General features: G+C 45.3%; 1 protein-coding gene across 1 annotated transcript in view; it reads left to right on the top strand.

Moving 5' to 3' along the window:
• Positions 1-16,544, top strand: part of LOC140693521 (uncharacterized) — a 114,224-nt gene that overhangs the window by 64,493 nt on the left and 33,187 nt on the right. Inside the window, exon 6 of the mRNA XM_072957341.1 lies at positions 615-1,186. Within this exon, the coding sequence (XP_072813442.1) occupies positions 615-939 (325 nt within the window). The 3' untranslated portion in view covers positions 940-1,186. The remainder of the gene's footprint in view (positions 1-614; positions 1,187-16,544) is intronic.

Raw genomic sequence — 16,544 nt, 5'->3', positions numbered from 1 at the left:
AAGTTTACAATGTTGTGTCAATTGCAAGGTGTTTTTTGACTTTTGAATTAAAAAATACTTTTTCAGGAGGGAAATTAGGTGTATTTATTTGTTTGATTTTTTAAAATGAGGTACTGGGGTTTGAACCCAGGACCTCGTACATGCTAAGCATGTGCTCCACCAATGAACAGTACCCTCTACCCCAAGGCAAGTTTTCTTATCCATTACTATGAAGCTAAGGGGTTCAAATAAATTGAATAGGAATCCAGATCTTTTGATCCTACTGTGGTCCTTCTCTTTATATTCTGCTGAAGGGGGTTGGGGAAGCATTTCCTTTGTTCATTTCTTTATTCAGCATTTTTGAGCAGTGACTTTGCATCAGGGCCTTGCTAGGTGCTTGGAAATAGAAAATAAGAAATGACCTTTCTCTGCAGAGGCAGGAAGCCTAGACCAAAAGCTGGGTAATGTGATCCGAGCTACAGTAGCCATGTGCAGACTATGAGGACAAACTGTACCCCCGGATTTGCTTTGGCTTCCCTTGCCTTCTGTCTGGTACACACCAGGTCACCGCAACCCAGATGGGCCCATAGCACACAGCAGAGTATGTACCTCGATCTCCTCTCCTGTCTCGGCAGGGCCTGCAACATGAGCATCCCTGACTACGTGCAGTGTGCTGAGGACCACCAGACTCTTCCCGTTGTAGTCCAAACCATGGAGATCATCTCAGAGGAGAATTTCTTTTGCATCTATCAGCTACTCACCTCGGTGAGCCATATCAGCCCATGTGGCTCCCAGTGGACACTCTGTATCCACTACAGGCACCGCTATGTGCCCGAGAATGGGTGGAGCGTCTTCCAGAAACACTGCAAGGTCGTGGGCCTTGTCACCATTACCGACTGTCTCTCTGCCAAGGCCTTGGAGAAGCTCCACGTGCAGAGGAGCTGTATGGCACCTCGATAATGACTCTCAGCTCTTTGTCTTTGTACTGCATGTGGAGGAAGTCGAGCAGCCGCGCACCGACGTTGCCTTCAAATTTAGAGGACTGCAGGGTGGTGGAGAAGAGGATCGAGGACTTCACTGAGTCACTCTTCATCTTGCTCAATTCCAAGTGGCTGGATGGTGGCCCCAAGAATTCTGGGGACAAGATCCCCCTCCCCTGCATCCCGTTTGAGAAGGAGGACTTCATGGGACTGGACACAGACAGCAGGTAAGTTTACCTGGAGGCCAGTCCACCCTGGCTTTGTGCAGGATTGTTTCCCTACATCCAGAAAGGGATCAGCAAGGAAGAAGTCTGTCTTGTAGCCAAGGGGGGATGGAGATGCAGCCCGCCGGTTTACAGACATTTCAAAGTGAATCCGCCTTTGTTTCAGAGAGATCCTTTTAGGGTTAGTGTGGACACTTACTCCCGCTTTACAGCCATGACCATGGTGGGACCCCTGGGGTTGCTGTCCAATAAAGTAGCCAAAGCCACTGATGCTAGGAGCACTGGGGAGGAGGCTGGACTGAGCTGAGATGTGCTCTAGGTCAAATGCACATCAGACACTGAGGCTTGTCTAGTAAAAGTATATAAACTATCTCTTTACTTCCTATATTGATTACATGTCAAAATGATAGTATTTTACATACAGTAGATTAAGTAAGATCTGTTCTTAAAATCAGTTTCTAGTATTTGTTTTTTGTTTGTTGGTTTGTTTCTTTGTTTACCATTTTAAACGTGGCAAATGGAAAACGTTATTTACATGGCTCTCATTTCATTTCTGTTGGGCAGCCTGTCCTGGGACAGTCTCATCCCTTTGCTTATAGATGAGATGCTGAACCCCGAGAGGCGGAACGAGGAGCTGGTTGAGCTGGGGCTGGAGCCGGTGTCTCCTGCCTCCCAGGCCCAGCACCTATTCTGCTCAGGCCCTCTCTTCTTGCCCGACAGCCTCCATGCCAAGTTAGGACATCAGAAACACCGCCGGGGACTTCCGAATGAACTCCTTATGCAGGGAAAGGCGTATCACGGTGTATGGGACAGAGCAGGGAAATGTTCATTCTCACTTTTTCCCTGTGATTAAGTCAACGGCCCCACATTGCCTCGGAAGTACAGACGAGCTCTTCTGGGCTGCCTACCCCCCCAACTTCAGCTCTGTTTCCCGGTGTATCTGTTGTGCTGTCCCTCAGGCAGAAGAGGGTGAGATGCCTTTTCCGAGACGTGGAAACCTTTGCTGGGGAGAGTGAGGGAAGCTGTGTTCCCCCGGCCTACGGCCTCTGTCCTTGAGTCTGGAGAGGGCTCATGGTGGTCCCACAGGTGACGGTCGGAGAACCTGGCACATGTTTCTGGGCCCGCTGTGAAGGAAGTGCTCTGTGACTCTTGAACTTAGCTAAGATCAGATCCTACTCTCTGGTTGTTGGTAAGTTGGAGGAGAAGATGCTAGAGAATTGATAAAAAGAATGTCTAGACCAGCCCTGTGAGTGAGAAGCACAGGGGACACGAGTCCCACCTGCGAGAGATAATGTAGCGGGCTCTGGATGAATTTTCTGTTCCTCCCAGACATACCTCTATGACTTAAGGAAGGGGAGAGGCATGCTGTAGCCATGATCTGTACTTGTCCTCTCAGGGCCCTGTGATCTACATGCCCGCACTCCCCATCTGCTTCTTAAGATGAGCTGGCATGTATAGGAGCCTGGGCACTGCTGAGGGCATAGCTGCCAGCACCGTGCTACACCAAGTCTGGCTCCGTTCACCTCTCCTGTCAACACCTGCTGAGGCCCCAGGCATTAGTCAAGGTAGGTGCATCAGTGCAACATAATCAGGGACCACTTCTCCCCCTGGACAGACTGGTGAGTGAGCAGTGGAAGCCTGGAGCCCTGCCCCAGCCCCCACGCCAGTGCCTCCTCGTTTGTCATAGGAGGCACTGGTGATATTTTTGCTCAACAAATGCTTGTCTCTGAGTCTGCAGCCCCACCAGAGAATGCCAGATTGTTTTTGTCTTTTGAAGTCTGCCCTTGGGACTTGGCGGAGTATCCGGATGTGTAATTAGCCCACAGTGGTTGACACTGTCCCCATTGTTTACCCAGAACCTCGTGTACCAGGCATGGCTCCCAGTATCGAAATACAGCAGCGCATTAAACCTCCCTCCTTTTGGGTCTGTCTGTTCTGGTACCATAAGGGCTCAGCCAGCTTCTGAACGTCAGTGAGATAACGCGGCCAGTGAGCTCGGGTCAAGCACATTCTCCTCCAGTCACTTTTACCCCATTGTTGCTTTTAGTATTCCACAGTCATTAATTATTTAAACAATTCTTTGGTACAGGAGCAGAGCCTAATTCTCTCCTGCTACTCTTGGTGGAAGTGAGTAAAACGGTCCAGACTGAAATGCGACCACAATTTGTAGCTCAAAAGCTGCCTTGAAGCTTGTAGGTGGAATTTTGGTTAGGGGCGCTGACCACGTTGGGGTCCCCTGGCAGCGCCGCTCCCCTTAGGTCCCTGCTTTCCCTGGAGCAGGGGGTGATGGTGGGTCTCACCATTCCCTCGTCCCTGGCCTCACACACTCACGTAAATTCTTGTACATGCTGTCAAAATCATTTTTGTTCTTGTGTGTTTCTAATTTTCTCTTGTTCCTCTTTTCCTTTTTCTTTATTCCTTTTTCATTTGTACTGCCCAGTGAGCATGTTGTTGCATCTGAAAATGTGGGCTGTGCACACCCTGCATTGGAAATAGCCAGATTGCCCTCCATACTGTCTCCATCGCTTTAAAAAGCAAAATCTTAATATCTGTCTTGATCCATGTATTATCCTAGTCATTTTGTATTTTCTAATGTTTTGGAATATTTGCTTTGTTAGCACATTACCCACTGGTGTTAGATACCTGTTAAAATCCTTGCTTTGAGGAACCTGTTTGGTCCTCCTTTTATTTGGTGACAAATGCGCCCTTATTAAATTTGTTTGATTGTTTTGAAGAAGTAAGATGCGAATTGATTTAGTCGGCTGCTCAGGGATTCTTTTCATGGAGTATTTAAACTTGTAAGGTCAAACTCTGCAGCATTTTGCTCGATTCCTGCTTTTACACAAACGTGCTCAGCACGCGGTTCCTGGCTGTCGCTGTGTGACGTGCGTGACGGCGCTTCCTGGCCGGCGGTCACTGGTGAGGAAGTGGCCGGCTCGGGGGTGACAGCTGCAGGGGACGCTGTTGGAGGAAGCGGTCACCGTTTGGTTCTTTAATTTTTTTTTTTTGCATTCAACTTCCCCGTGCCATTTACTTTACTTTGCCTTCATAAAGGGGCAGAATTGGGTCTAAAATCCATGACACTATTTGTTCCCTTTACGAGGCTGGTTTTTCTGGGTATCAGGACAACATGACCTTCTCCTAAGTAGCTGGCTCACCTGGATCTGTTGGACACAGGGACAGCTAAAAGGGCCGTAGCTTCCTCTCTGCTCCAGCCAGTGGGCATTCAGAGCTGGGTCTGTGGTTTGCCTCAGCAGCCGTGCAGACCTCCCTGCCCCGGCCTTTACTTTTAACCCATGTTGGCAGTAAAGAGTTGAATCCGTTTCTGTTGCAGCTGACATCCACCACTGACAGCCGTGTCGTTAGTTTGTGGTAGTCAGTCTCCAACACCCCAGACAACCGTGAAGGAAGATGATTTGGCCGACCTAGGACCCTGGATTCTCACCCTCACCATGGTTCATCTCACCCGGTGGAAGGGTTTGGCCACCACCATCATGCTGACCATGAGGCCTTGTTTCTCCTTTCATGCTCTGGTCCAAATGTGGACACTTCATTTTTCACTGAATCTGTCTCGCTTGAGACAGGCCAGAATATCTGAATGAGTCCATCACATTCTGGGTGGGGAACAGAACAGAAGTAAATGTCGCAAGTAGATGGAGTCTAGGCTGTGCGGGTTGGCAAATGCAGGCTGGGATCTGTGATGGCTGGGCTGTACACTGGACACAGGTCTTTCCCGTGGCTCCCGAGAGCCCAGGAGTTGGAGTGATAACAGCCTTGCGTGGGTTCCCCCATCCTCATCTGCTCACTGGCAAGTGTGTCTGCTAATTAGGAGCTCCCCCAGACCTCGGGCCCTTCAAAGCTCAGACCACGGGAAAATCTTGAGTCCCTTCTCCTGGGCCTCCTGTGTGAGAATCCAGTGCCTTCTGAGGTGACCAGCGGCAGGAGATGCCTCCCCCTCCAGGGAGCACCCTACGGCGGACTGTTAGTGAACCATGCTGTGAGCTTGTGTGTTTCCGGCCATGGTCCCTGCAAAACCACACTTGAGATCAGCTTATTGGCGAAAATAACAGGACTGATTCCAGGACAGGGCCGGGGGGAGGGAACAGTGGAAATTGAATGTGAGCTGAGACAACTAGGTGGGTGCTGAGGCTGTTACTAAAATGGGGAGTCTGGGAGGTACCTGCCAGGAATCGAATTCCAGAGTAAATGGTGGACATGAGGCATTTTTAAGATGCCATTTTTCATCCAAGTTAGGACTTCAAAGAGGCACTCGGCTCTATGAGACTGGGGCTCAGGTGAAGGAGCTGGACTAGAGATACAAGTTGGGAGTCGTCATTCTTAGCTGGTGTTCACAGCCTTGCATGTGAATTAGATCATCTCGAGAGCTGCAGACTGAGGCTGAGGGAGGGGAGGGCTGTGCCTCGGTTGGAGGTAAGCCCAGACCATGCAGCTTTGGTGTGTCAGCCAGCGGCGTTTATCATTTTCAGAGCAATCCCATTTATCCTTAAGGGGCCTGGGGGTCAGCAGGGCCAGCCAGAAAGAAATCCAAAGGGAGAGTCTTGGCCACGTGTGCGTCTTAGGAAGGTGCAGAGGCTGCAGGATACGGAAGGTTAGAATCCTCAGAAGCTGGAGTTGGAGTGGGGAGAAGGTATTCACAGTCACCTGTGAGGGAGGGAGGGAGGCCTAGGGAGTCCCCACCCTACTGGACTCGCTTTCCCATGAACAGGAGGCAGTCAGACAGAGGATCTGAGGTAAGAAGGATGGGCACTGGGAGGGGAGCCAACCTGGAGAATGGTGCTTGGAAAGTTCTGGAATAGTCTCCCTGAAAAATAGAGTTAAAAATACCCAGACTCTTAAGAATATTGTTAGTGACTTGGGAGGAGGCAGTTGTTTTTCTGGCCTCCTAAGGGTAAGTCATGTATCCAGGGATACACAGAAGATACGGGCAGTCTGTTCCGGGGACTTGATCCTTACCAGGGGGATCAGTGCAAGTTTAAAGGGGCAGAAGGGTAGCGGATCGAAACTAGCCAGGCCCCGTGTCAGGTAGCAGTCGGCCGCCCTACTTGCGTGTTTCATTCACATCCATGACTCCCAGGTGGGCGCTGACAGCCCCCTTTTGGGGATTGGGAAGCCTTCTCAGAGGGGTTAAGGAATTGGTTTTTTTAGCGGTTGATAAATACTGTAGCAGGATTCAAGCAGAGCCTTGTCAGACTTCAAGGGCATGTTCTCTCTACTGTTTCCAGTACTTCCCTGTTATACCTGGAATGGTGAAGTGGGTCAGATTTGGAGACTTTCAGAAAAAGTATGATTTAAGTGCCTCAGGACTGTTTCACAAAGCTCAGCGTTCTTTGATGGTTCTGAAGCATGCAGTGCTTTTCGCCCCACAGAGGTAACGTCTAACTCCATTGTCGATGATGTGGTTGCAAATGATATACAGGTGTAAAACCACACTTCGCAGCTTCTAAAGGGAAACTCTCCAATTCTCCCTTGGTCGGCTTTCTTCCACGGGGTGTAACTGTGCTGCAGCATAGGCCTGAGCTTCCGTATGGAGTGAGGATTTAATATCCGAAGTTAGCATAAAATGGTCAGATGAAGAAAACCGACATTGACAATTTATTTTTGGGTTTCATTAGTCAAGATATACTATCAGTTAATGGCCCATATAGCAAATGAAATTCAGTATAGGACATTGCATTTCTTCCTTTCTATTCAGAGTTCTCTTACCGAATAAGGTTGCCTGCTTTGGAACATCAGTTTCACCACACGGCACCTATCAGTGTGTTGGTGTGATTGCATTTACAGAGTGAATCTAATCTGGGCTTCCTCAGCCCCAAACACTTCAGTGCAGAATCACGGGCTGTAGACGTCTGTTAGTCACGCAAATACTTCTAAAATTATATGATGCCAGAAAAGAAAGAAGAGAGAGAGAGAGAGATTGCCTTTATCAAAGTTCCTTTCAGTTCTAACTGCAAACTGTTGTTGAGCAGCTCTGGTTTCCTTTGGATATGAATGTATACATTTCTTTGCATGTAACCTAGGTTTTGGACTAGAACACCAAGTTCTTGCTGTCCCCAAGCCACAAAAATAGTAGCCAAATTGCACACGTGTGAAATAGTTTATACTTTTTTCTGAGAAAGTATCCTTGAATTTGGGACTTGGACTGTGATTTCTGCTTTTTGCTTCCCTCAACCGTCTTGTAATCTCTCACTCCTTCCCACGTGGTTCCCAAGTGTTCGTGGTCTCAAAGGAGCGGGCAAACACCCAGTTGGTCACCATGTACTGCTGCTATAGATAGAGACCAGACAAGACCTAAAGGACATTATCGGAGAGGAATTCCTGGAAGAAATGGGCTCTACATTCAGTTGTGAGGACAGAGTAAGAGTCAGCCAGGAGAAGGAGTCAAGAATGTGTCTCAGATCGCAGGTGCAGCCCGGGCAGAGGCCTGGAGGCTTTTGGCGTGGGCACCCGGGGAGAGTGCCCTGTGCAGTCCAGGGTGGAGGGAGCCCCTGCTGGGGAGGACACTGGAGAGAGTCCGGGATGTAGGGCTTTGGAAGAAGTTGAGTTTTACTAGAACTGACACAGTAGGCAGTGAAGGGTGTCAACAGAAGTGACCCTCAGGAAAGGTACTTCTGGTTTTGCTTCTGATATTCTACAGACCGAAGGATCGGGACGGGCGAGAGCAGGTATGTCTGTCCCTTTGAGACCCAACCGGTCATTCATTTATACATTACACATGCACTTCTGTGAGTCTAGGGGAGAGAGCGTGTAGCCACTTTAGTAAGCAAAATGTATTTGATTCTTGAGAGCTTAGCATTGTCAGAAGTTGACTTAGCCTAGAATGTTCTAGGAAGAGAGGAACAAATTGTGGAGGTTGGAGGGAGGGAAGGCTTCCTTGGGAAACAGTCAAAATGAGACTGGAGCAAGTGGGAAGTAGGAGCAGGTCAGGGGCCCCTGTGGTCACTGGGGACCTGTGTACTTAGGTGAGGATGGGCGAGCAGGGTCTGGGGTGGGGCTAGAACTCTAACAGGGAGCCTCTAAAGGGTTTGAAGTGGGGGTTGATGTAATCAAATTTGTGATTTGGGAAGGCTGCCGTGGCTCTCTGTGTTTGTATAGCGGGGAAGAGGGGGTGGGTGCCACCAACTGGGGGATCATTAGAAGACCATTCACAGGCTGGGATATGGGCATCGGGGCTACTTGGGGATGGCAGGGGCAGTGTGGATGCCGGCTTTCCTTATTGGGGGACTTGTTAGCGGGCCGACCTAGAGGCATTTTGTGGCTGGAAGAAAACTGATGGAGGCCGCCAGGTGGATTTTCCTCTTCTCTCCTTCCCTGCCTAGTGTGATGATCTTAGCTCAGCCAACATTTGGAAAAAAAGAGCTAATTTCCAGGGTTGCCCAGGACTTTGTAGAGCTCCTTCGAGTGAGATCTGATCGGATTTAGGTTTGTGTTCAGATCTGGATGTTCACTTAGCTAGAAACGTCCTGTCATTTCGATTTCCATAGGGGTTTTTTACTTCATAAAGATTGCTTTCTTGGTGAGAGGAAATTTAATACAGCTGTTGTCTTTTTCAAAAAAATCATATCATTTAATTACTTTAATATTCAAAAGAATAGAAATATATAAAATATTTAAGGAAGTCTTTGGTGTAGTTTCTTTGCTTTCTGAGCTAATGTGGAGTTAGAGCCTTTGCATTACTTCATAGCACATCCTTGTCAGTATTTAAAGAGCTGATAGTGGGCGCCCCAGGCCCCACCTCTCAAAGAATCGTTAAAGTTTTCTCTGAAATAGTGAGGTCATAAAGGTCTTGTTTTCAGAAATCAAACGGTTTATAATACGCAGCATAGCCACATTTATAAAATAATAATTAGTTCAAAATTAAGAAAGTGGAGGATAATTGATTTTTTAAAGCCTATACATAAACTTTCTTGTGCTAATGTTGCAAGTGGAAATTTTGAAAAGAAAAATCCTACTGCAATATCATCTACATGGAATACATATATGAGTTTTACGCTTGAAAAGTAACTGCGCAGTGGTTTTCAAAGTCAGGAGCATTCCAGCTCAGATACTGGCAGTGATGGTTGCTGGTTTTCAATGAAAGAGCCTAAATTTGCCTTCTTAGCTTTTTTATTTTTGTATTGAGAGGGTTGATTAGTGCTTTGCGAGCATGATTTTGGGGCAAATTGAGGGCAGATGTCGTGTAAAAACAGTGAGATATTTCCATGCATTTTATTTTCTGGACATCACCAGGGCACATGTGGGGTTTGTGCCTGCAGGCTGGAATGCTGCAGGACTCCCTAATCCATCACCATTATGTCCTGGAGCTGCTCAGGTCATTGAATGCTTTTCTGTTGCTTGGAGGAAAGGTGGTCTGATGGAGATGATCAGATGTGCAGTTAAAGTGCTATTACTTGAAATAAGAGTAACCTAGAAACATTGCTCTAACAATACAGGATGAGGGAGGAGAATTGTCTGAGCTACTTGCAGTGGGGAGTCTTCTCATGTTTCTCCCACACCGTGACTCCTGCCAATATCCGCCACAGTCCTGCACGGTAGTCCTGCCGAAGCAAGCAAGCACTTTGCTCAGAAACGCACTGAATTTCCTTGTGCCTCTGTTTGTTGGCTTTTTTTTGAAAGCACATTTTGCCCTTTGCTTAAATGCCATCCATGCTAGTCAACTCTTACACTCAGTTTTCTGGAACTCGTCCATACATAGCTGCTGAATGGATGAACAGAATGTAGTATCTCCATGTAGTGGAAGATTATTCACACGTAAGAGTGAATAAAAAAGAAAAAAAAAAGAGGAAAATGAAAAAGGCCACCTGTTTTTGGAAGTCCACCCTGACTGTTCAACCCACACTTTTCCCTTTGAAACCCAATCACTTATGCTCCACTCTACTCTTTTTGATAGTGCTTACCACCTTCTAATAATCTTTAACGTTTTCAAAAAAAAAAAAAAGAAAGAGGTGCTGATACCACTTCAAAATATACAAGCCTTGATAACAGCTTGTTAATTGAAAGGAAGCAGACACAAACGGTCAAATATTGTTGATTTCAGTGATCTGAAATGCCCAGAAAAGGCACATGCAGAGGCAGAGAGCAGGTGATGGCTGGAAGGGGCTGGTTGGAGGGGGATTAGGGAGTGACTGCTAGTGATAGGCGGATTCTTTAGGGGTGATGAAGTGTTCTGGAAATAGAAGGTGATGGGTGCTACACAACCGTGATTGTGCAGAAGACTGCTGAGCGCTGTGTCTGGGAGTGCCTGTTGTTGGGGCATCTTTATTTTGTTCTCATCCTGCAATGTGAAGAGCCATCTTCTGCTGTGGCTGTTCTACTCCTGTGAGTGGTGAGGGTCAGAGACTTTGCAGAGTCATGTTTCTTTTTTCCCCCTGGGTGAGTGTAGGCAAAAAAAGATTTAAGCCTAAGAAAGTGCTCCATCTGCAGAAATGTCTTTTTGTTTTGCATGGTGTAAAAACCTTGAGAGCTTTTAATCGTTGAGGCCAGTGTGTGGGAGGAAATAGCCCGTGAAGCCTGTTTGAGCCTGGGAAGCACCGTGCATCTCTCCCAGACACGTGTGGGGATTTCACCCCCGTTCAGGCAGTGAAGGGCCCAGACCCGTGAGCAGACTTGACAATCGTGAATATTTACGTGTATCCGCTGCTTCATCTTGGATATTAATTTCAAGCTGAGTCAGTTTGTGGCGGCAGCCTCATCCTACATCAGGAATTTATACTATCTGCTCTTTGAGGTGAAGACCTGACAGACTTGATTATTTAACATTCTGCCTTGAATTGATATCTCAGATTCCTTTGTCAAAAGCAAACAGCAGAAATACAGAATTCCTTTAATGCCAATGTGACCTGGAACGAGTTTAGTCTCTGTGCCTCAGTGGCCTTATCTGTGAGTGGGAAAGATGATAACAGTGCTTCCCTCAGAGGAGCTGGTGAGGGGAGAGTCAGAAGCACAAATGGAGGACTTACAAAAGATGCTCTTGAATGACCGAATTTAGTGCTCTCAGCCTGGTGAGGCCTGAGGGGCAGAGATGTCAGAACAGAGCAGTCCTAGCCGGAGCTCGATCCGTGATGGAAGCTGTTATGATCAGTATCACCACTGTGCGTTATCAGGTAATTTTAAGACTTGGTAATATGAATTCTTGAATAATGTTAAAGGACTAGACATCTCAGATCCAGTTTACATAGTCCTCAAGATTTCTTCTGAGAAATGGATGGTTTCTTCCCCATCTTAAATCTGAGATGAGTCTCTAAAAAATTCTGTATTCCTCCATCTTTTTGCTTTAATTTTCCATTTCCTAAAAAACCATGTTTTTAAATGGAGTTAATGGGGACTGAACTGAGTGCCTCATGCATGTTAAGCACTTACTCTCCCAAATGAGGTATAATCTCCTCCGTGATTTTTGTTAAAATTTACTTTCTTAGTTTACAGAGGTAAGAGGCCTCTAATTCTTTTTCTGGAGACTTGTCCATGAACCTGTAAATCTATAATTAATGGACAAAATTTGGTTTATTAAAAAATCATTAGAATATTCTGCAATTCATCCAAAAAGAAATGCTCATTGACTTAAAATGTTTCTCCTTTAAGGGGATTTCTCCTGTTTGGTCTAGCTTAATTTGTTAACAGCCATCCTCATCATCATAATGACCAAACTCACTGTGAGTGGACACCTACCTAAGGCTAAAATGTTTTCCTCATGTTTTAATTCATAGCAGGTGTTTGATTGTAGGTATCAGTGTCTCCTTTTTTGCAGCTGAGGGATTGAGAGATGGAGCAGCTTGTCCCAATTACACGCAGCAGGCTGTGGCTAGCTCGGTGCTGGAACCCAGGCTGCACAGAATGCATTCTTAATTGCTCCTCTTATCAGCCTCCCGTTAAGTGGTTACCCGAACACCTGTGACTCCATAAACGGCCGAGTTTAGTGACCTCAGACTGATGAGGCCTTGAAAGGAGAGACACCATTGAGAAGTTGAGACAGAGTGGCAGAAATTAAAATTGTTCATTTTCACAAATTTTTAATTCTCAGGTAATTACATAAAAAGTTATTTTTTTTATTTTAGTGCTCTGTAAGCACTAAAAACAAAACATTAAAAATAATTATAGTGCAAAAGAGAAGTGAGCTCTTAAAGTCCAACCACTGCTAATGATGTTGCTTGTTTTTCTCTTGTGGCCCTTTTTGACAGAAATACTTACAAAGACTGAATTGGTTTTATCTAGTTTTAATATGGAAGAAAAGATTGTCAGTGAATATTGTAAGAAAAGTCTTTACTCTTTTCTTTCCTGTTGATGAATATGTACTTTATTTTCATGGCTTAAGTACATTTCCTCATTTGTGAAATTTGAGTAATATCGTTTAATTTGTCTGACTGTGAGAGGTAGATGCCTTGTATACAAAGAACCCAAGAGGTGCTTAATAAAAGTGTGCTGTCACAATGACAGATATTTTAGAAGGATCAACTCTGAATACTAAAGAGTGTCGCTTATTTCTGATACATATTCAATATGTATTTGTATGATATATTTGAATATGGTTTAAAGTAACAAGGATTCATTTTTTTTTTTGGTGTAGTATGAAGTTTTAATGAAATCTGTATCATTCTAGTGAGACAGGGACTAGTTAAATTGCCTTAATCAGATGACCTTGAAGATTATTTACACAGAATATGTATTGTTACAAATCAGAATTTATGTTGCCGTGTAACCATCCACTCAGACATTTAAATTCGTGGGATTCTGACCAGATCCGTTAAGTTTAGTAAAATCCATATTGATCATTTTCAGGGAATAAACTCCTCTATTTTGTGATTAAAGAAAATTTTGATTTTTTTCTACATTCTTAACAGGTTTAAAATATCAAAACATTGATTTGACATGTCACTTTTTTAATAGAGAGAATAAAGCTCATGCTGTTTTATTATGTAAATAAATGTTTTTGTATGGCAACAAAATTGTATGATATCCTGGCTCTTTTAGTATTTTGCAAGATACTTAGATAACCTACTGTTGGAAAAATACAAACGTGAATTTTATGAATATAGGCCTAGTACAGATCTGTTGGTTTTTGCTACAGTGCAAGACATGAGGCATAGGAGAACTTTGCTGCTGATTGCCAGGAGGACAGATCCCATGTCTCAGTTTCCCCTCCTGTAAAATGAAGTGGCTGAACTGGATTCTTTCCTCTTCTAAGATGAGTTTCCATGAGCCTATATCTTCTGTTTATATTCAGGAGTATTAGCAATATCAGATTAAATACTGAATATCCCTCCTTTCCCCCGAATCAAAGTGCAGCATGTGCTATATAAGTTTTATTTATCTGATTCTCGTTACTGATCCTACAGGCAATTTTTGTGTTGCATCTTTCCTGGTAACCTGGAAGGTCATTTTACCCATAGGTGGCACTGTTGCACCTATTTACAGTCTTAACTTTCCTGTTTGTAAAAGGAGGCTTAAACAACGTTATTTTATTTTGATTACTTTACTTAATGCTTCAGAATAGCCCAATGTCCATTATGTCTGTCTAACTGGAAAAGTTATTCTGCTTATATCTTAGATTTATTCTGTCATCTCACTGTGAACATTTCAGACTTGCTGTGCAAACAATAGCAAAATCGGGCTTTTCTTCTAGTGTTAGAAACCAGTGAGCCGGGATTTTATAAAACAGCTAGAAGCGGCATCTGGAGGACCTTAAAGGTGAAAAGTGTATTGAGTTCCCTGAGTTTTGACCCCGCCGCTGTGTGTTAATTGGTGGTAGGAGATTTGGTACATATACGAAGGGGTGTAGTTTTTGATATGGTTTGCCTGCACGCGCTGCCACTGAGCCACTTGAGCCTGAGTCAGTTCGTTTTGAGTTTTTCCCTCGTCTGTGAGATGGGGACATTCGTATCTGATTTGTAGAATTGTGAGAATTAGAAATTATGTTCAGTGTTTACCACAGTGTGTATGTCAAGAGGGCTCTTAAACTTTAGCTGCTGTTTTGTGTGAAGCCATCATTTGAGAGTCTTTGGCAATTACTAAGAAACAGGAAAATAAGAAGAGATGGTTTTATGATGAAAGATATTTGAGGAGGTTCCATAGTTCCTATACCCATAATTTAGCATCAGCAGAGTCAGAACTGTTACACAGTCGCCCTAAACCAACGTTAAGCCACAGAATTATTTGTTACTTCATATATTTTGGGGTTTAAGGAGATCCAATACTTATACATATGTTGTCTCCAGCAGCCTACTGAGAGATGACACAAAAGAGTAGACAGGCAATAAATGTCTTCTTTGTTACTGATGAAGCCACGTTCTCCATGAACTTCAAGGCTGTGGGAAAATGCGTGGCATGATACTGTGTCCCAGAAATACAGACTCACCCTGTCCCATGTAGCTCTGGGCCACAGCGAGCCTTCCCTTGAGAAGACCTGCCCTTTCATGCACAGGGCTTTCCTGACATGGAGCTGAGCATCCCGCGTGCTTCCCAATGGTGACCAACACTGGAGTGAAAGGAAGGGTTTCACATGCCCTGCTTGTCTCCCCGGACTCACACCTCACTCTGTTAGTGTAATGAGTGCTAGCTGTGGGCCAGGGGCCAGGGGTGTGAAGGGAGAAGCACCCTCCATGGCCCAGAGGAGTGGTTAGGAGACATCCACTCCCTCAGTTTAAACAGGTGGTTGGATGGAACATAAGGGTGCTCCCCAAGAGTGTGTAAAAGGAGAAATAAGGATTTTATTTGGGACTTAGGCTAGCCAGGAAACAGATAAGATGATTAGAGGGGACGCTTGTAAAACAATTTGATATTAAGTTGACATTTGTTGAACACCCAAAATGTGCTACATTCTTTTCTGAGCATTTTCCAGAAATGAATCCTTCAATCTTCTCAACAAGCGAGTAAGGAAGGTTTGATTGTTATCCCAGTTTTACAGTGTGGAAATTGAGGCACACAGAGGGTAATTAAGTTGGCAAAATCACAGAACTAGTAATTGGCAGAGCTGGTATTTAAACCCTGGCTGTCTGGTTTTGAGGTTCCCAGAGATGGGCTTTGGGTGTTTAGCATTATCGACATCCCTGAATCTTTATACCTCTGTGCATCAGTTAGCCTAGAAAGGACAGGGAAAGGAGTGTTACACAGGAGCTCATAGTCATTTCTTGGCCGCTGTCCACGGAGAGTGCACCGTGATTGGCGTTAATTGACTTCTGGGCAGTAGATCTGTTCGTATAATAGAAATATAGTCCATTGAATTAATCTAGAAACCCTTCCTGCTCCGTTTCTGTCCATGCTTGCCATGTGACTGCCTGCCCGTGATTGGGCCGTGGAGGAGAAAATGTACTCATGGTTGAACTCTGATATTTCAGTCTGGTTCATAGATTCACGTCTTCTGTTACATTAAAAATTTAAGTTTCTGGTTTCCTTGCATCAGTGTCTCATGAGCTTGGTTAATGTGAAACCAGTCCATGGGAGCCCAGGGATGATGACGGTATAATTTCTGAGCACTTTGAGGCACTTCTACCCGTGCAGACGTGGCTGGAGGATGTCCAGCTTCCTCACTGATTTCCCCCAACAGCATGGTCCTCTCCCACCCCTGGATGTGAGGTTGGGAGCTCTCTGAGTAGGCCAGTCAGAGGCCGAGTCCACCAATCAGAAAATGATGAAGTACCTGGAAGTGGGTTTAATAGAAGACAAGGGCTTCCAGGTTGTCAGATGGGCTGTTCGAGTCCATTTGGTGAAAAGCTGTCCACTGTCTGTGGTTGAGCTACTTCTTTGCTGTTGAAAAGTCTGGAGTAGATGAAGGGATTTTAAAAAGCAGAAAGGAGTGATTTCAGGTGGTACGTCCACACCGGTGAGAAGTGATGAATGACCGCCTTTGTGAGTCATAGACAGTCTTACAAACTTCATAAACCAGCTTTAAAAGCTCTTCCATCTGAGTGCACTTCATATGGGGTCCAGATCATCACTGGTCGCACTGTGAGGGCAAGTAACTGATAATGGCAGAAAGGACACGGAGGCATCAAAAAGGTCTCAGTCACTTTCCCTGTTTAAAGGATGCAGCACAGTGTAATATATTTTAGCTGGTTTTTCACTGAAAAGTTTTTAGTGTTTTCTGGGACTCCCCAGTGCCCCAAGGTTCCATGCAGCTGGGTGTCCCCTCAGTGCAGCTCTGTCAGCGCTTGCCCTGGGCTGACGCGGTGTCACGGGGAGCAGGACAGTCAGCGTCCCCGGCTCCTCCGAGCTCCGTCTCCTCATCCGCAGAGCCGGGTTTCTCATCCGTGTCTACTTAGTAGGGTTGCTGAGAATCACACGTGATGCTTCAGGTGTGACTTTTGGTTGTCTCTGTGATTGGCATATAGTTAATATTTGATAGAAACACTTG

This window comes from Vicugna pacos, unplaced genomic scaffold (assembly GCF_048564905.1).
Source record: "Vicugna pacos unplaced genomic scaffold, VicPac4 scaffold_19, whole genome shotgun sequence".
Classification (NCBI taxonomy): Eukaryota; Metazoa; Chordata; class Mammalia; order Artiodactyla; family Camelidae; genus Vicugna; species Vicugna pacos.
Note: the sequence above shows the minus strand (reverse complement) of the source record. Positions and strands in the feature narration are given on the sequence as shown.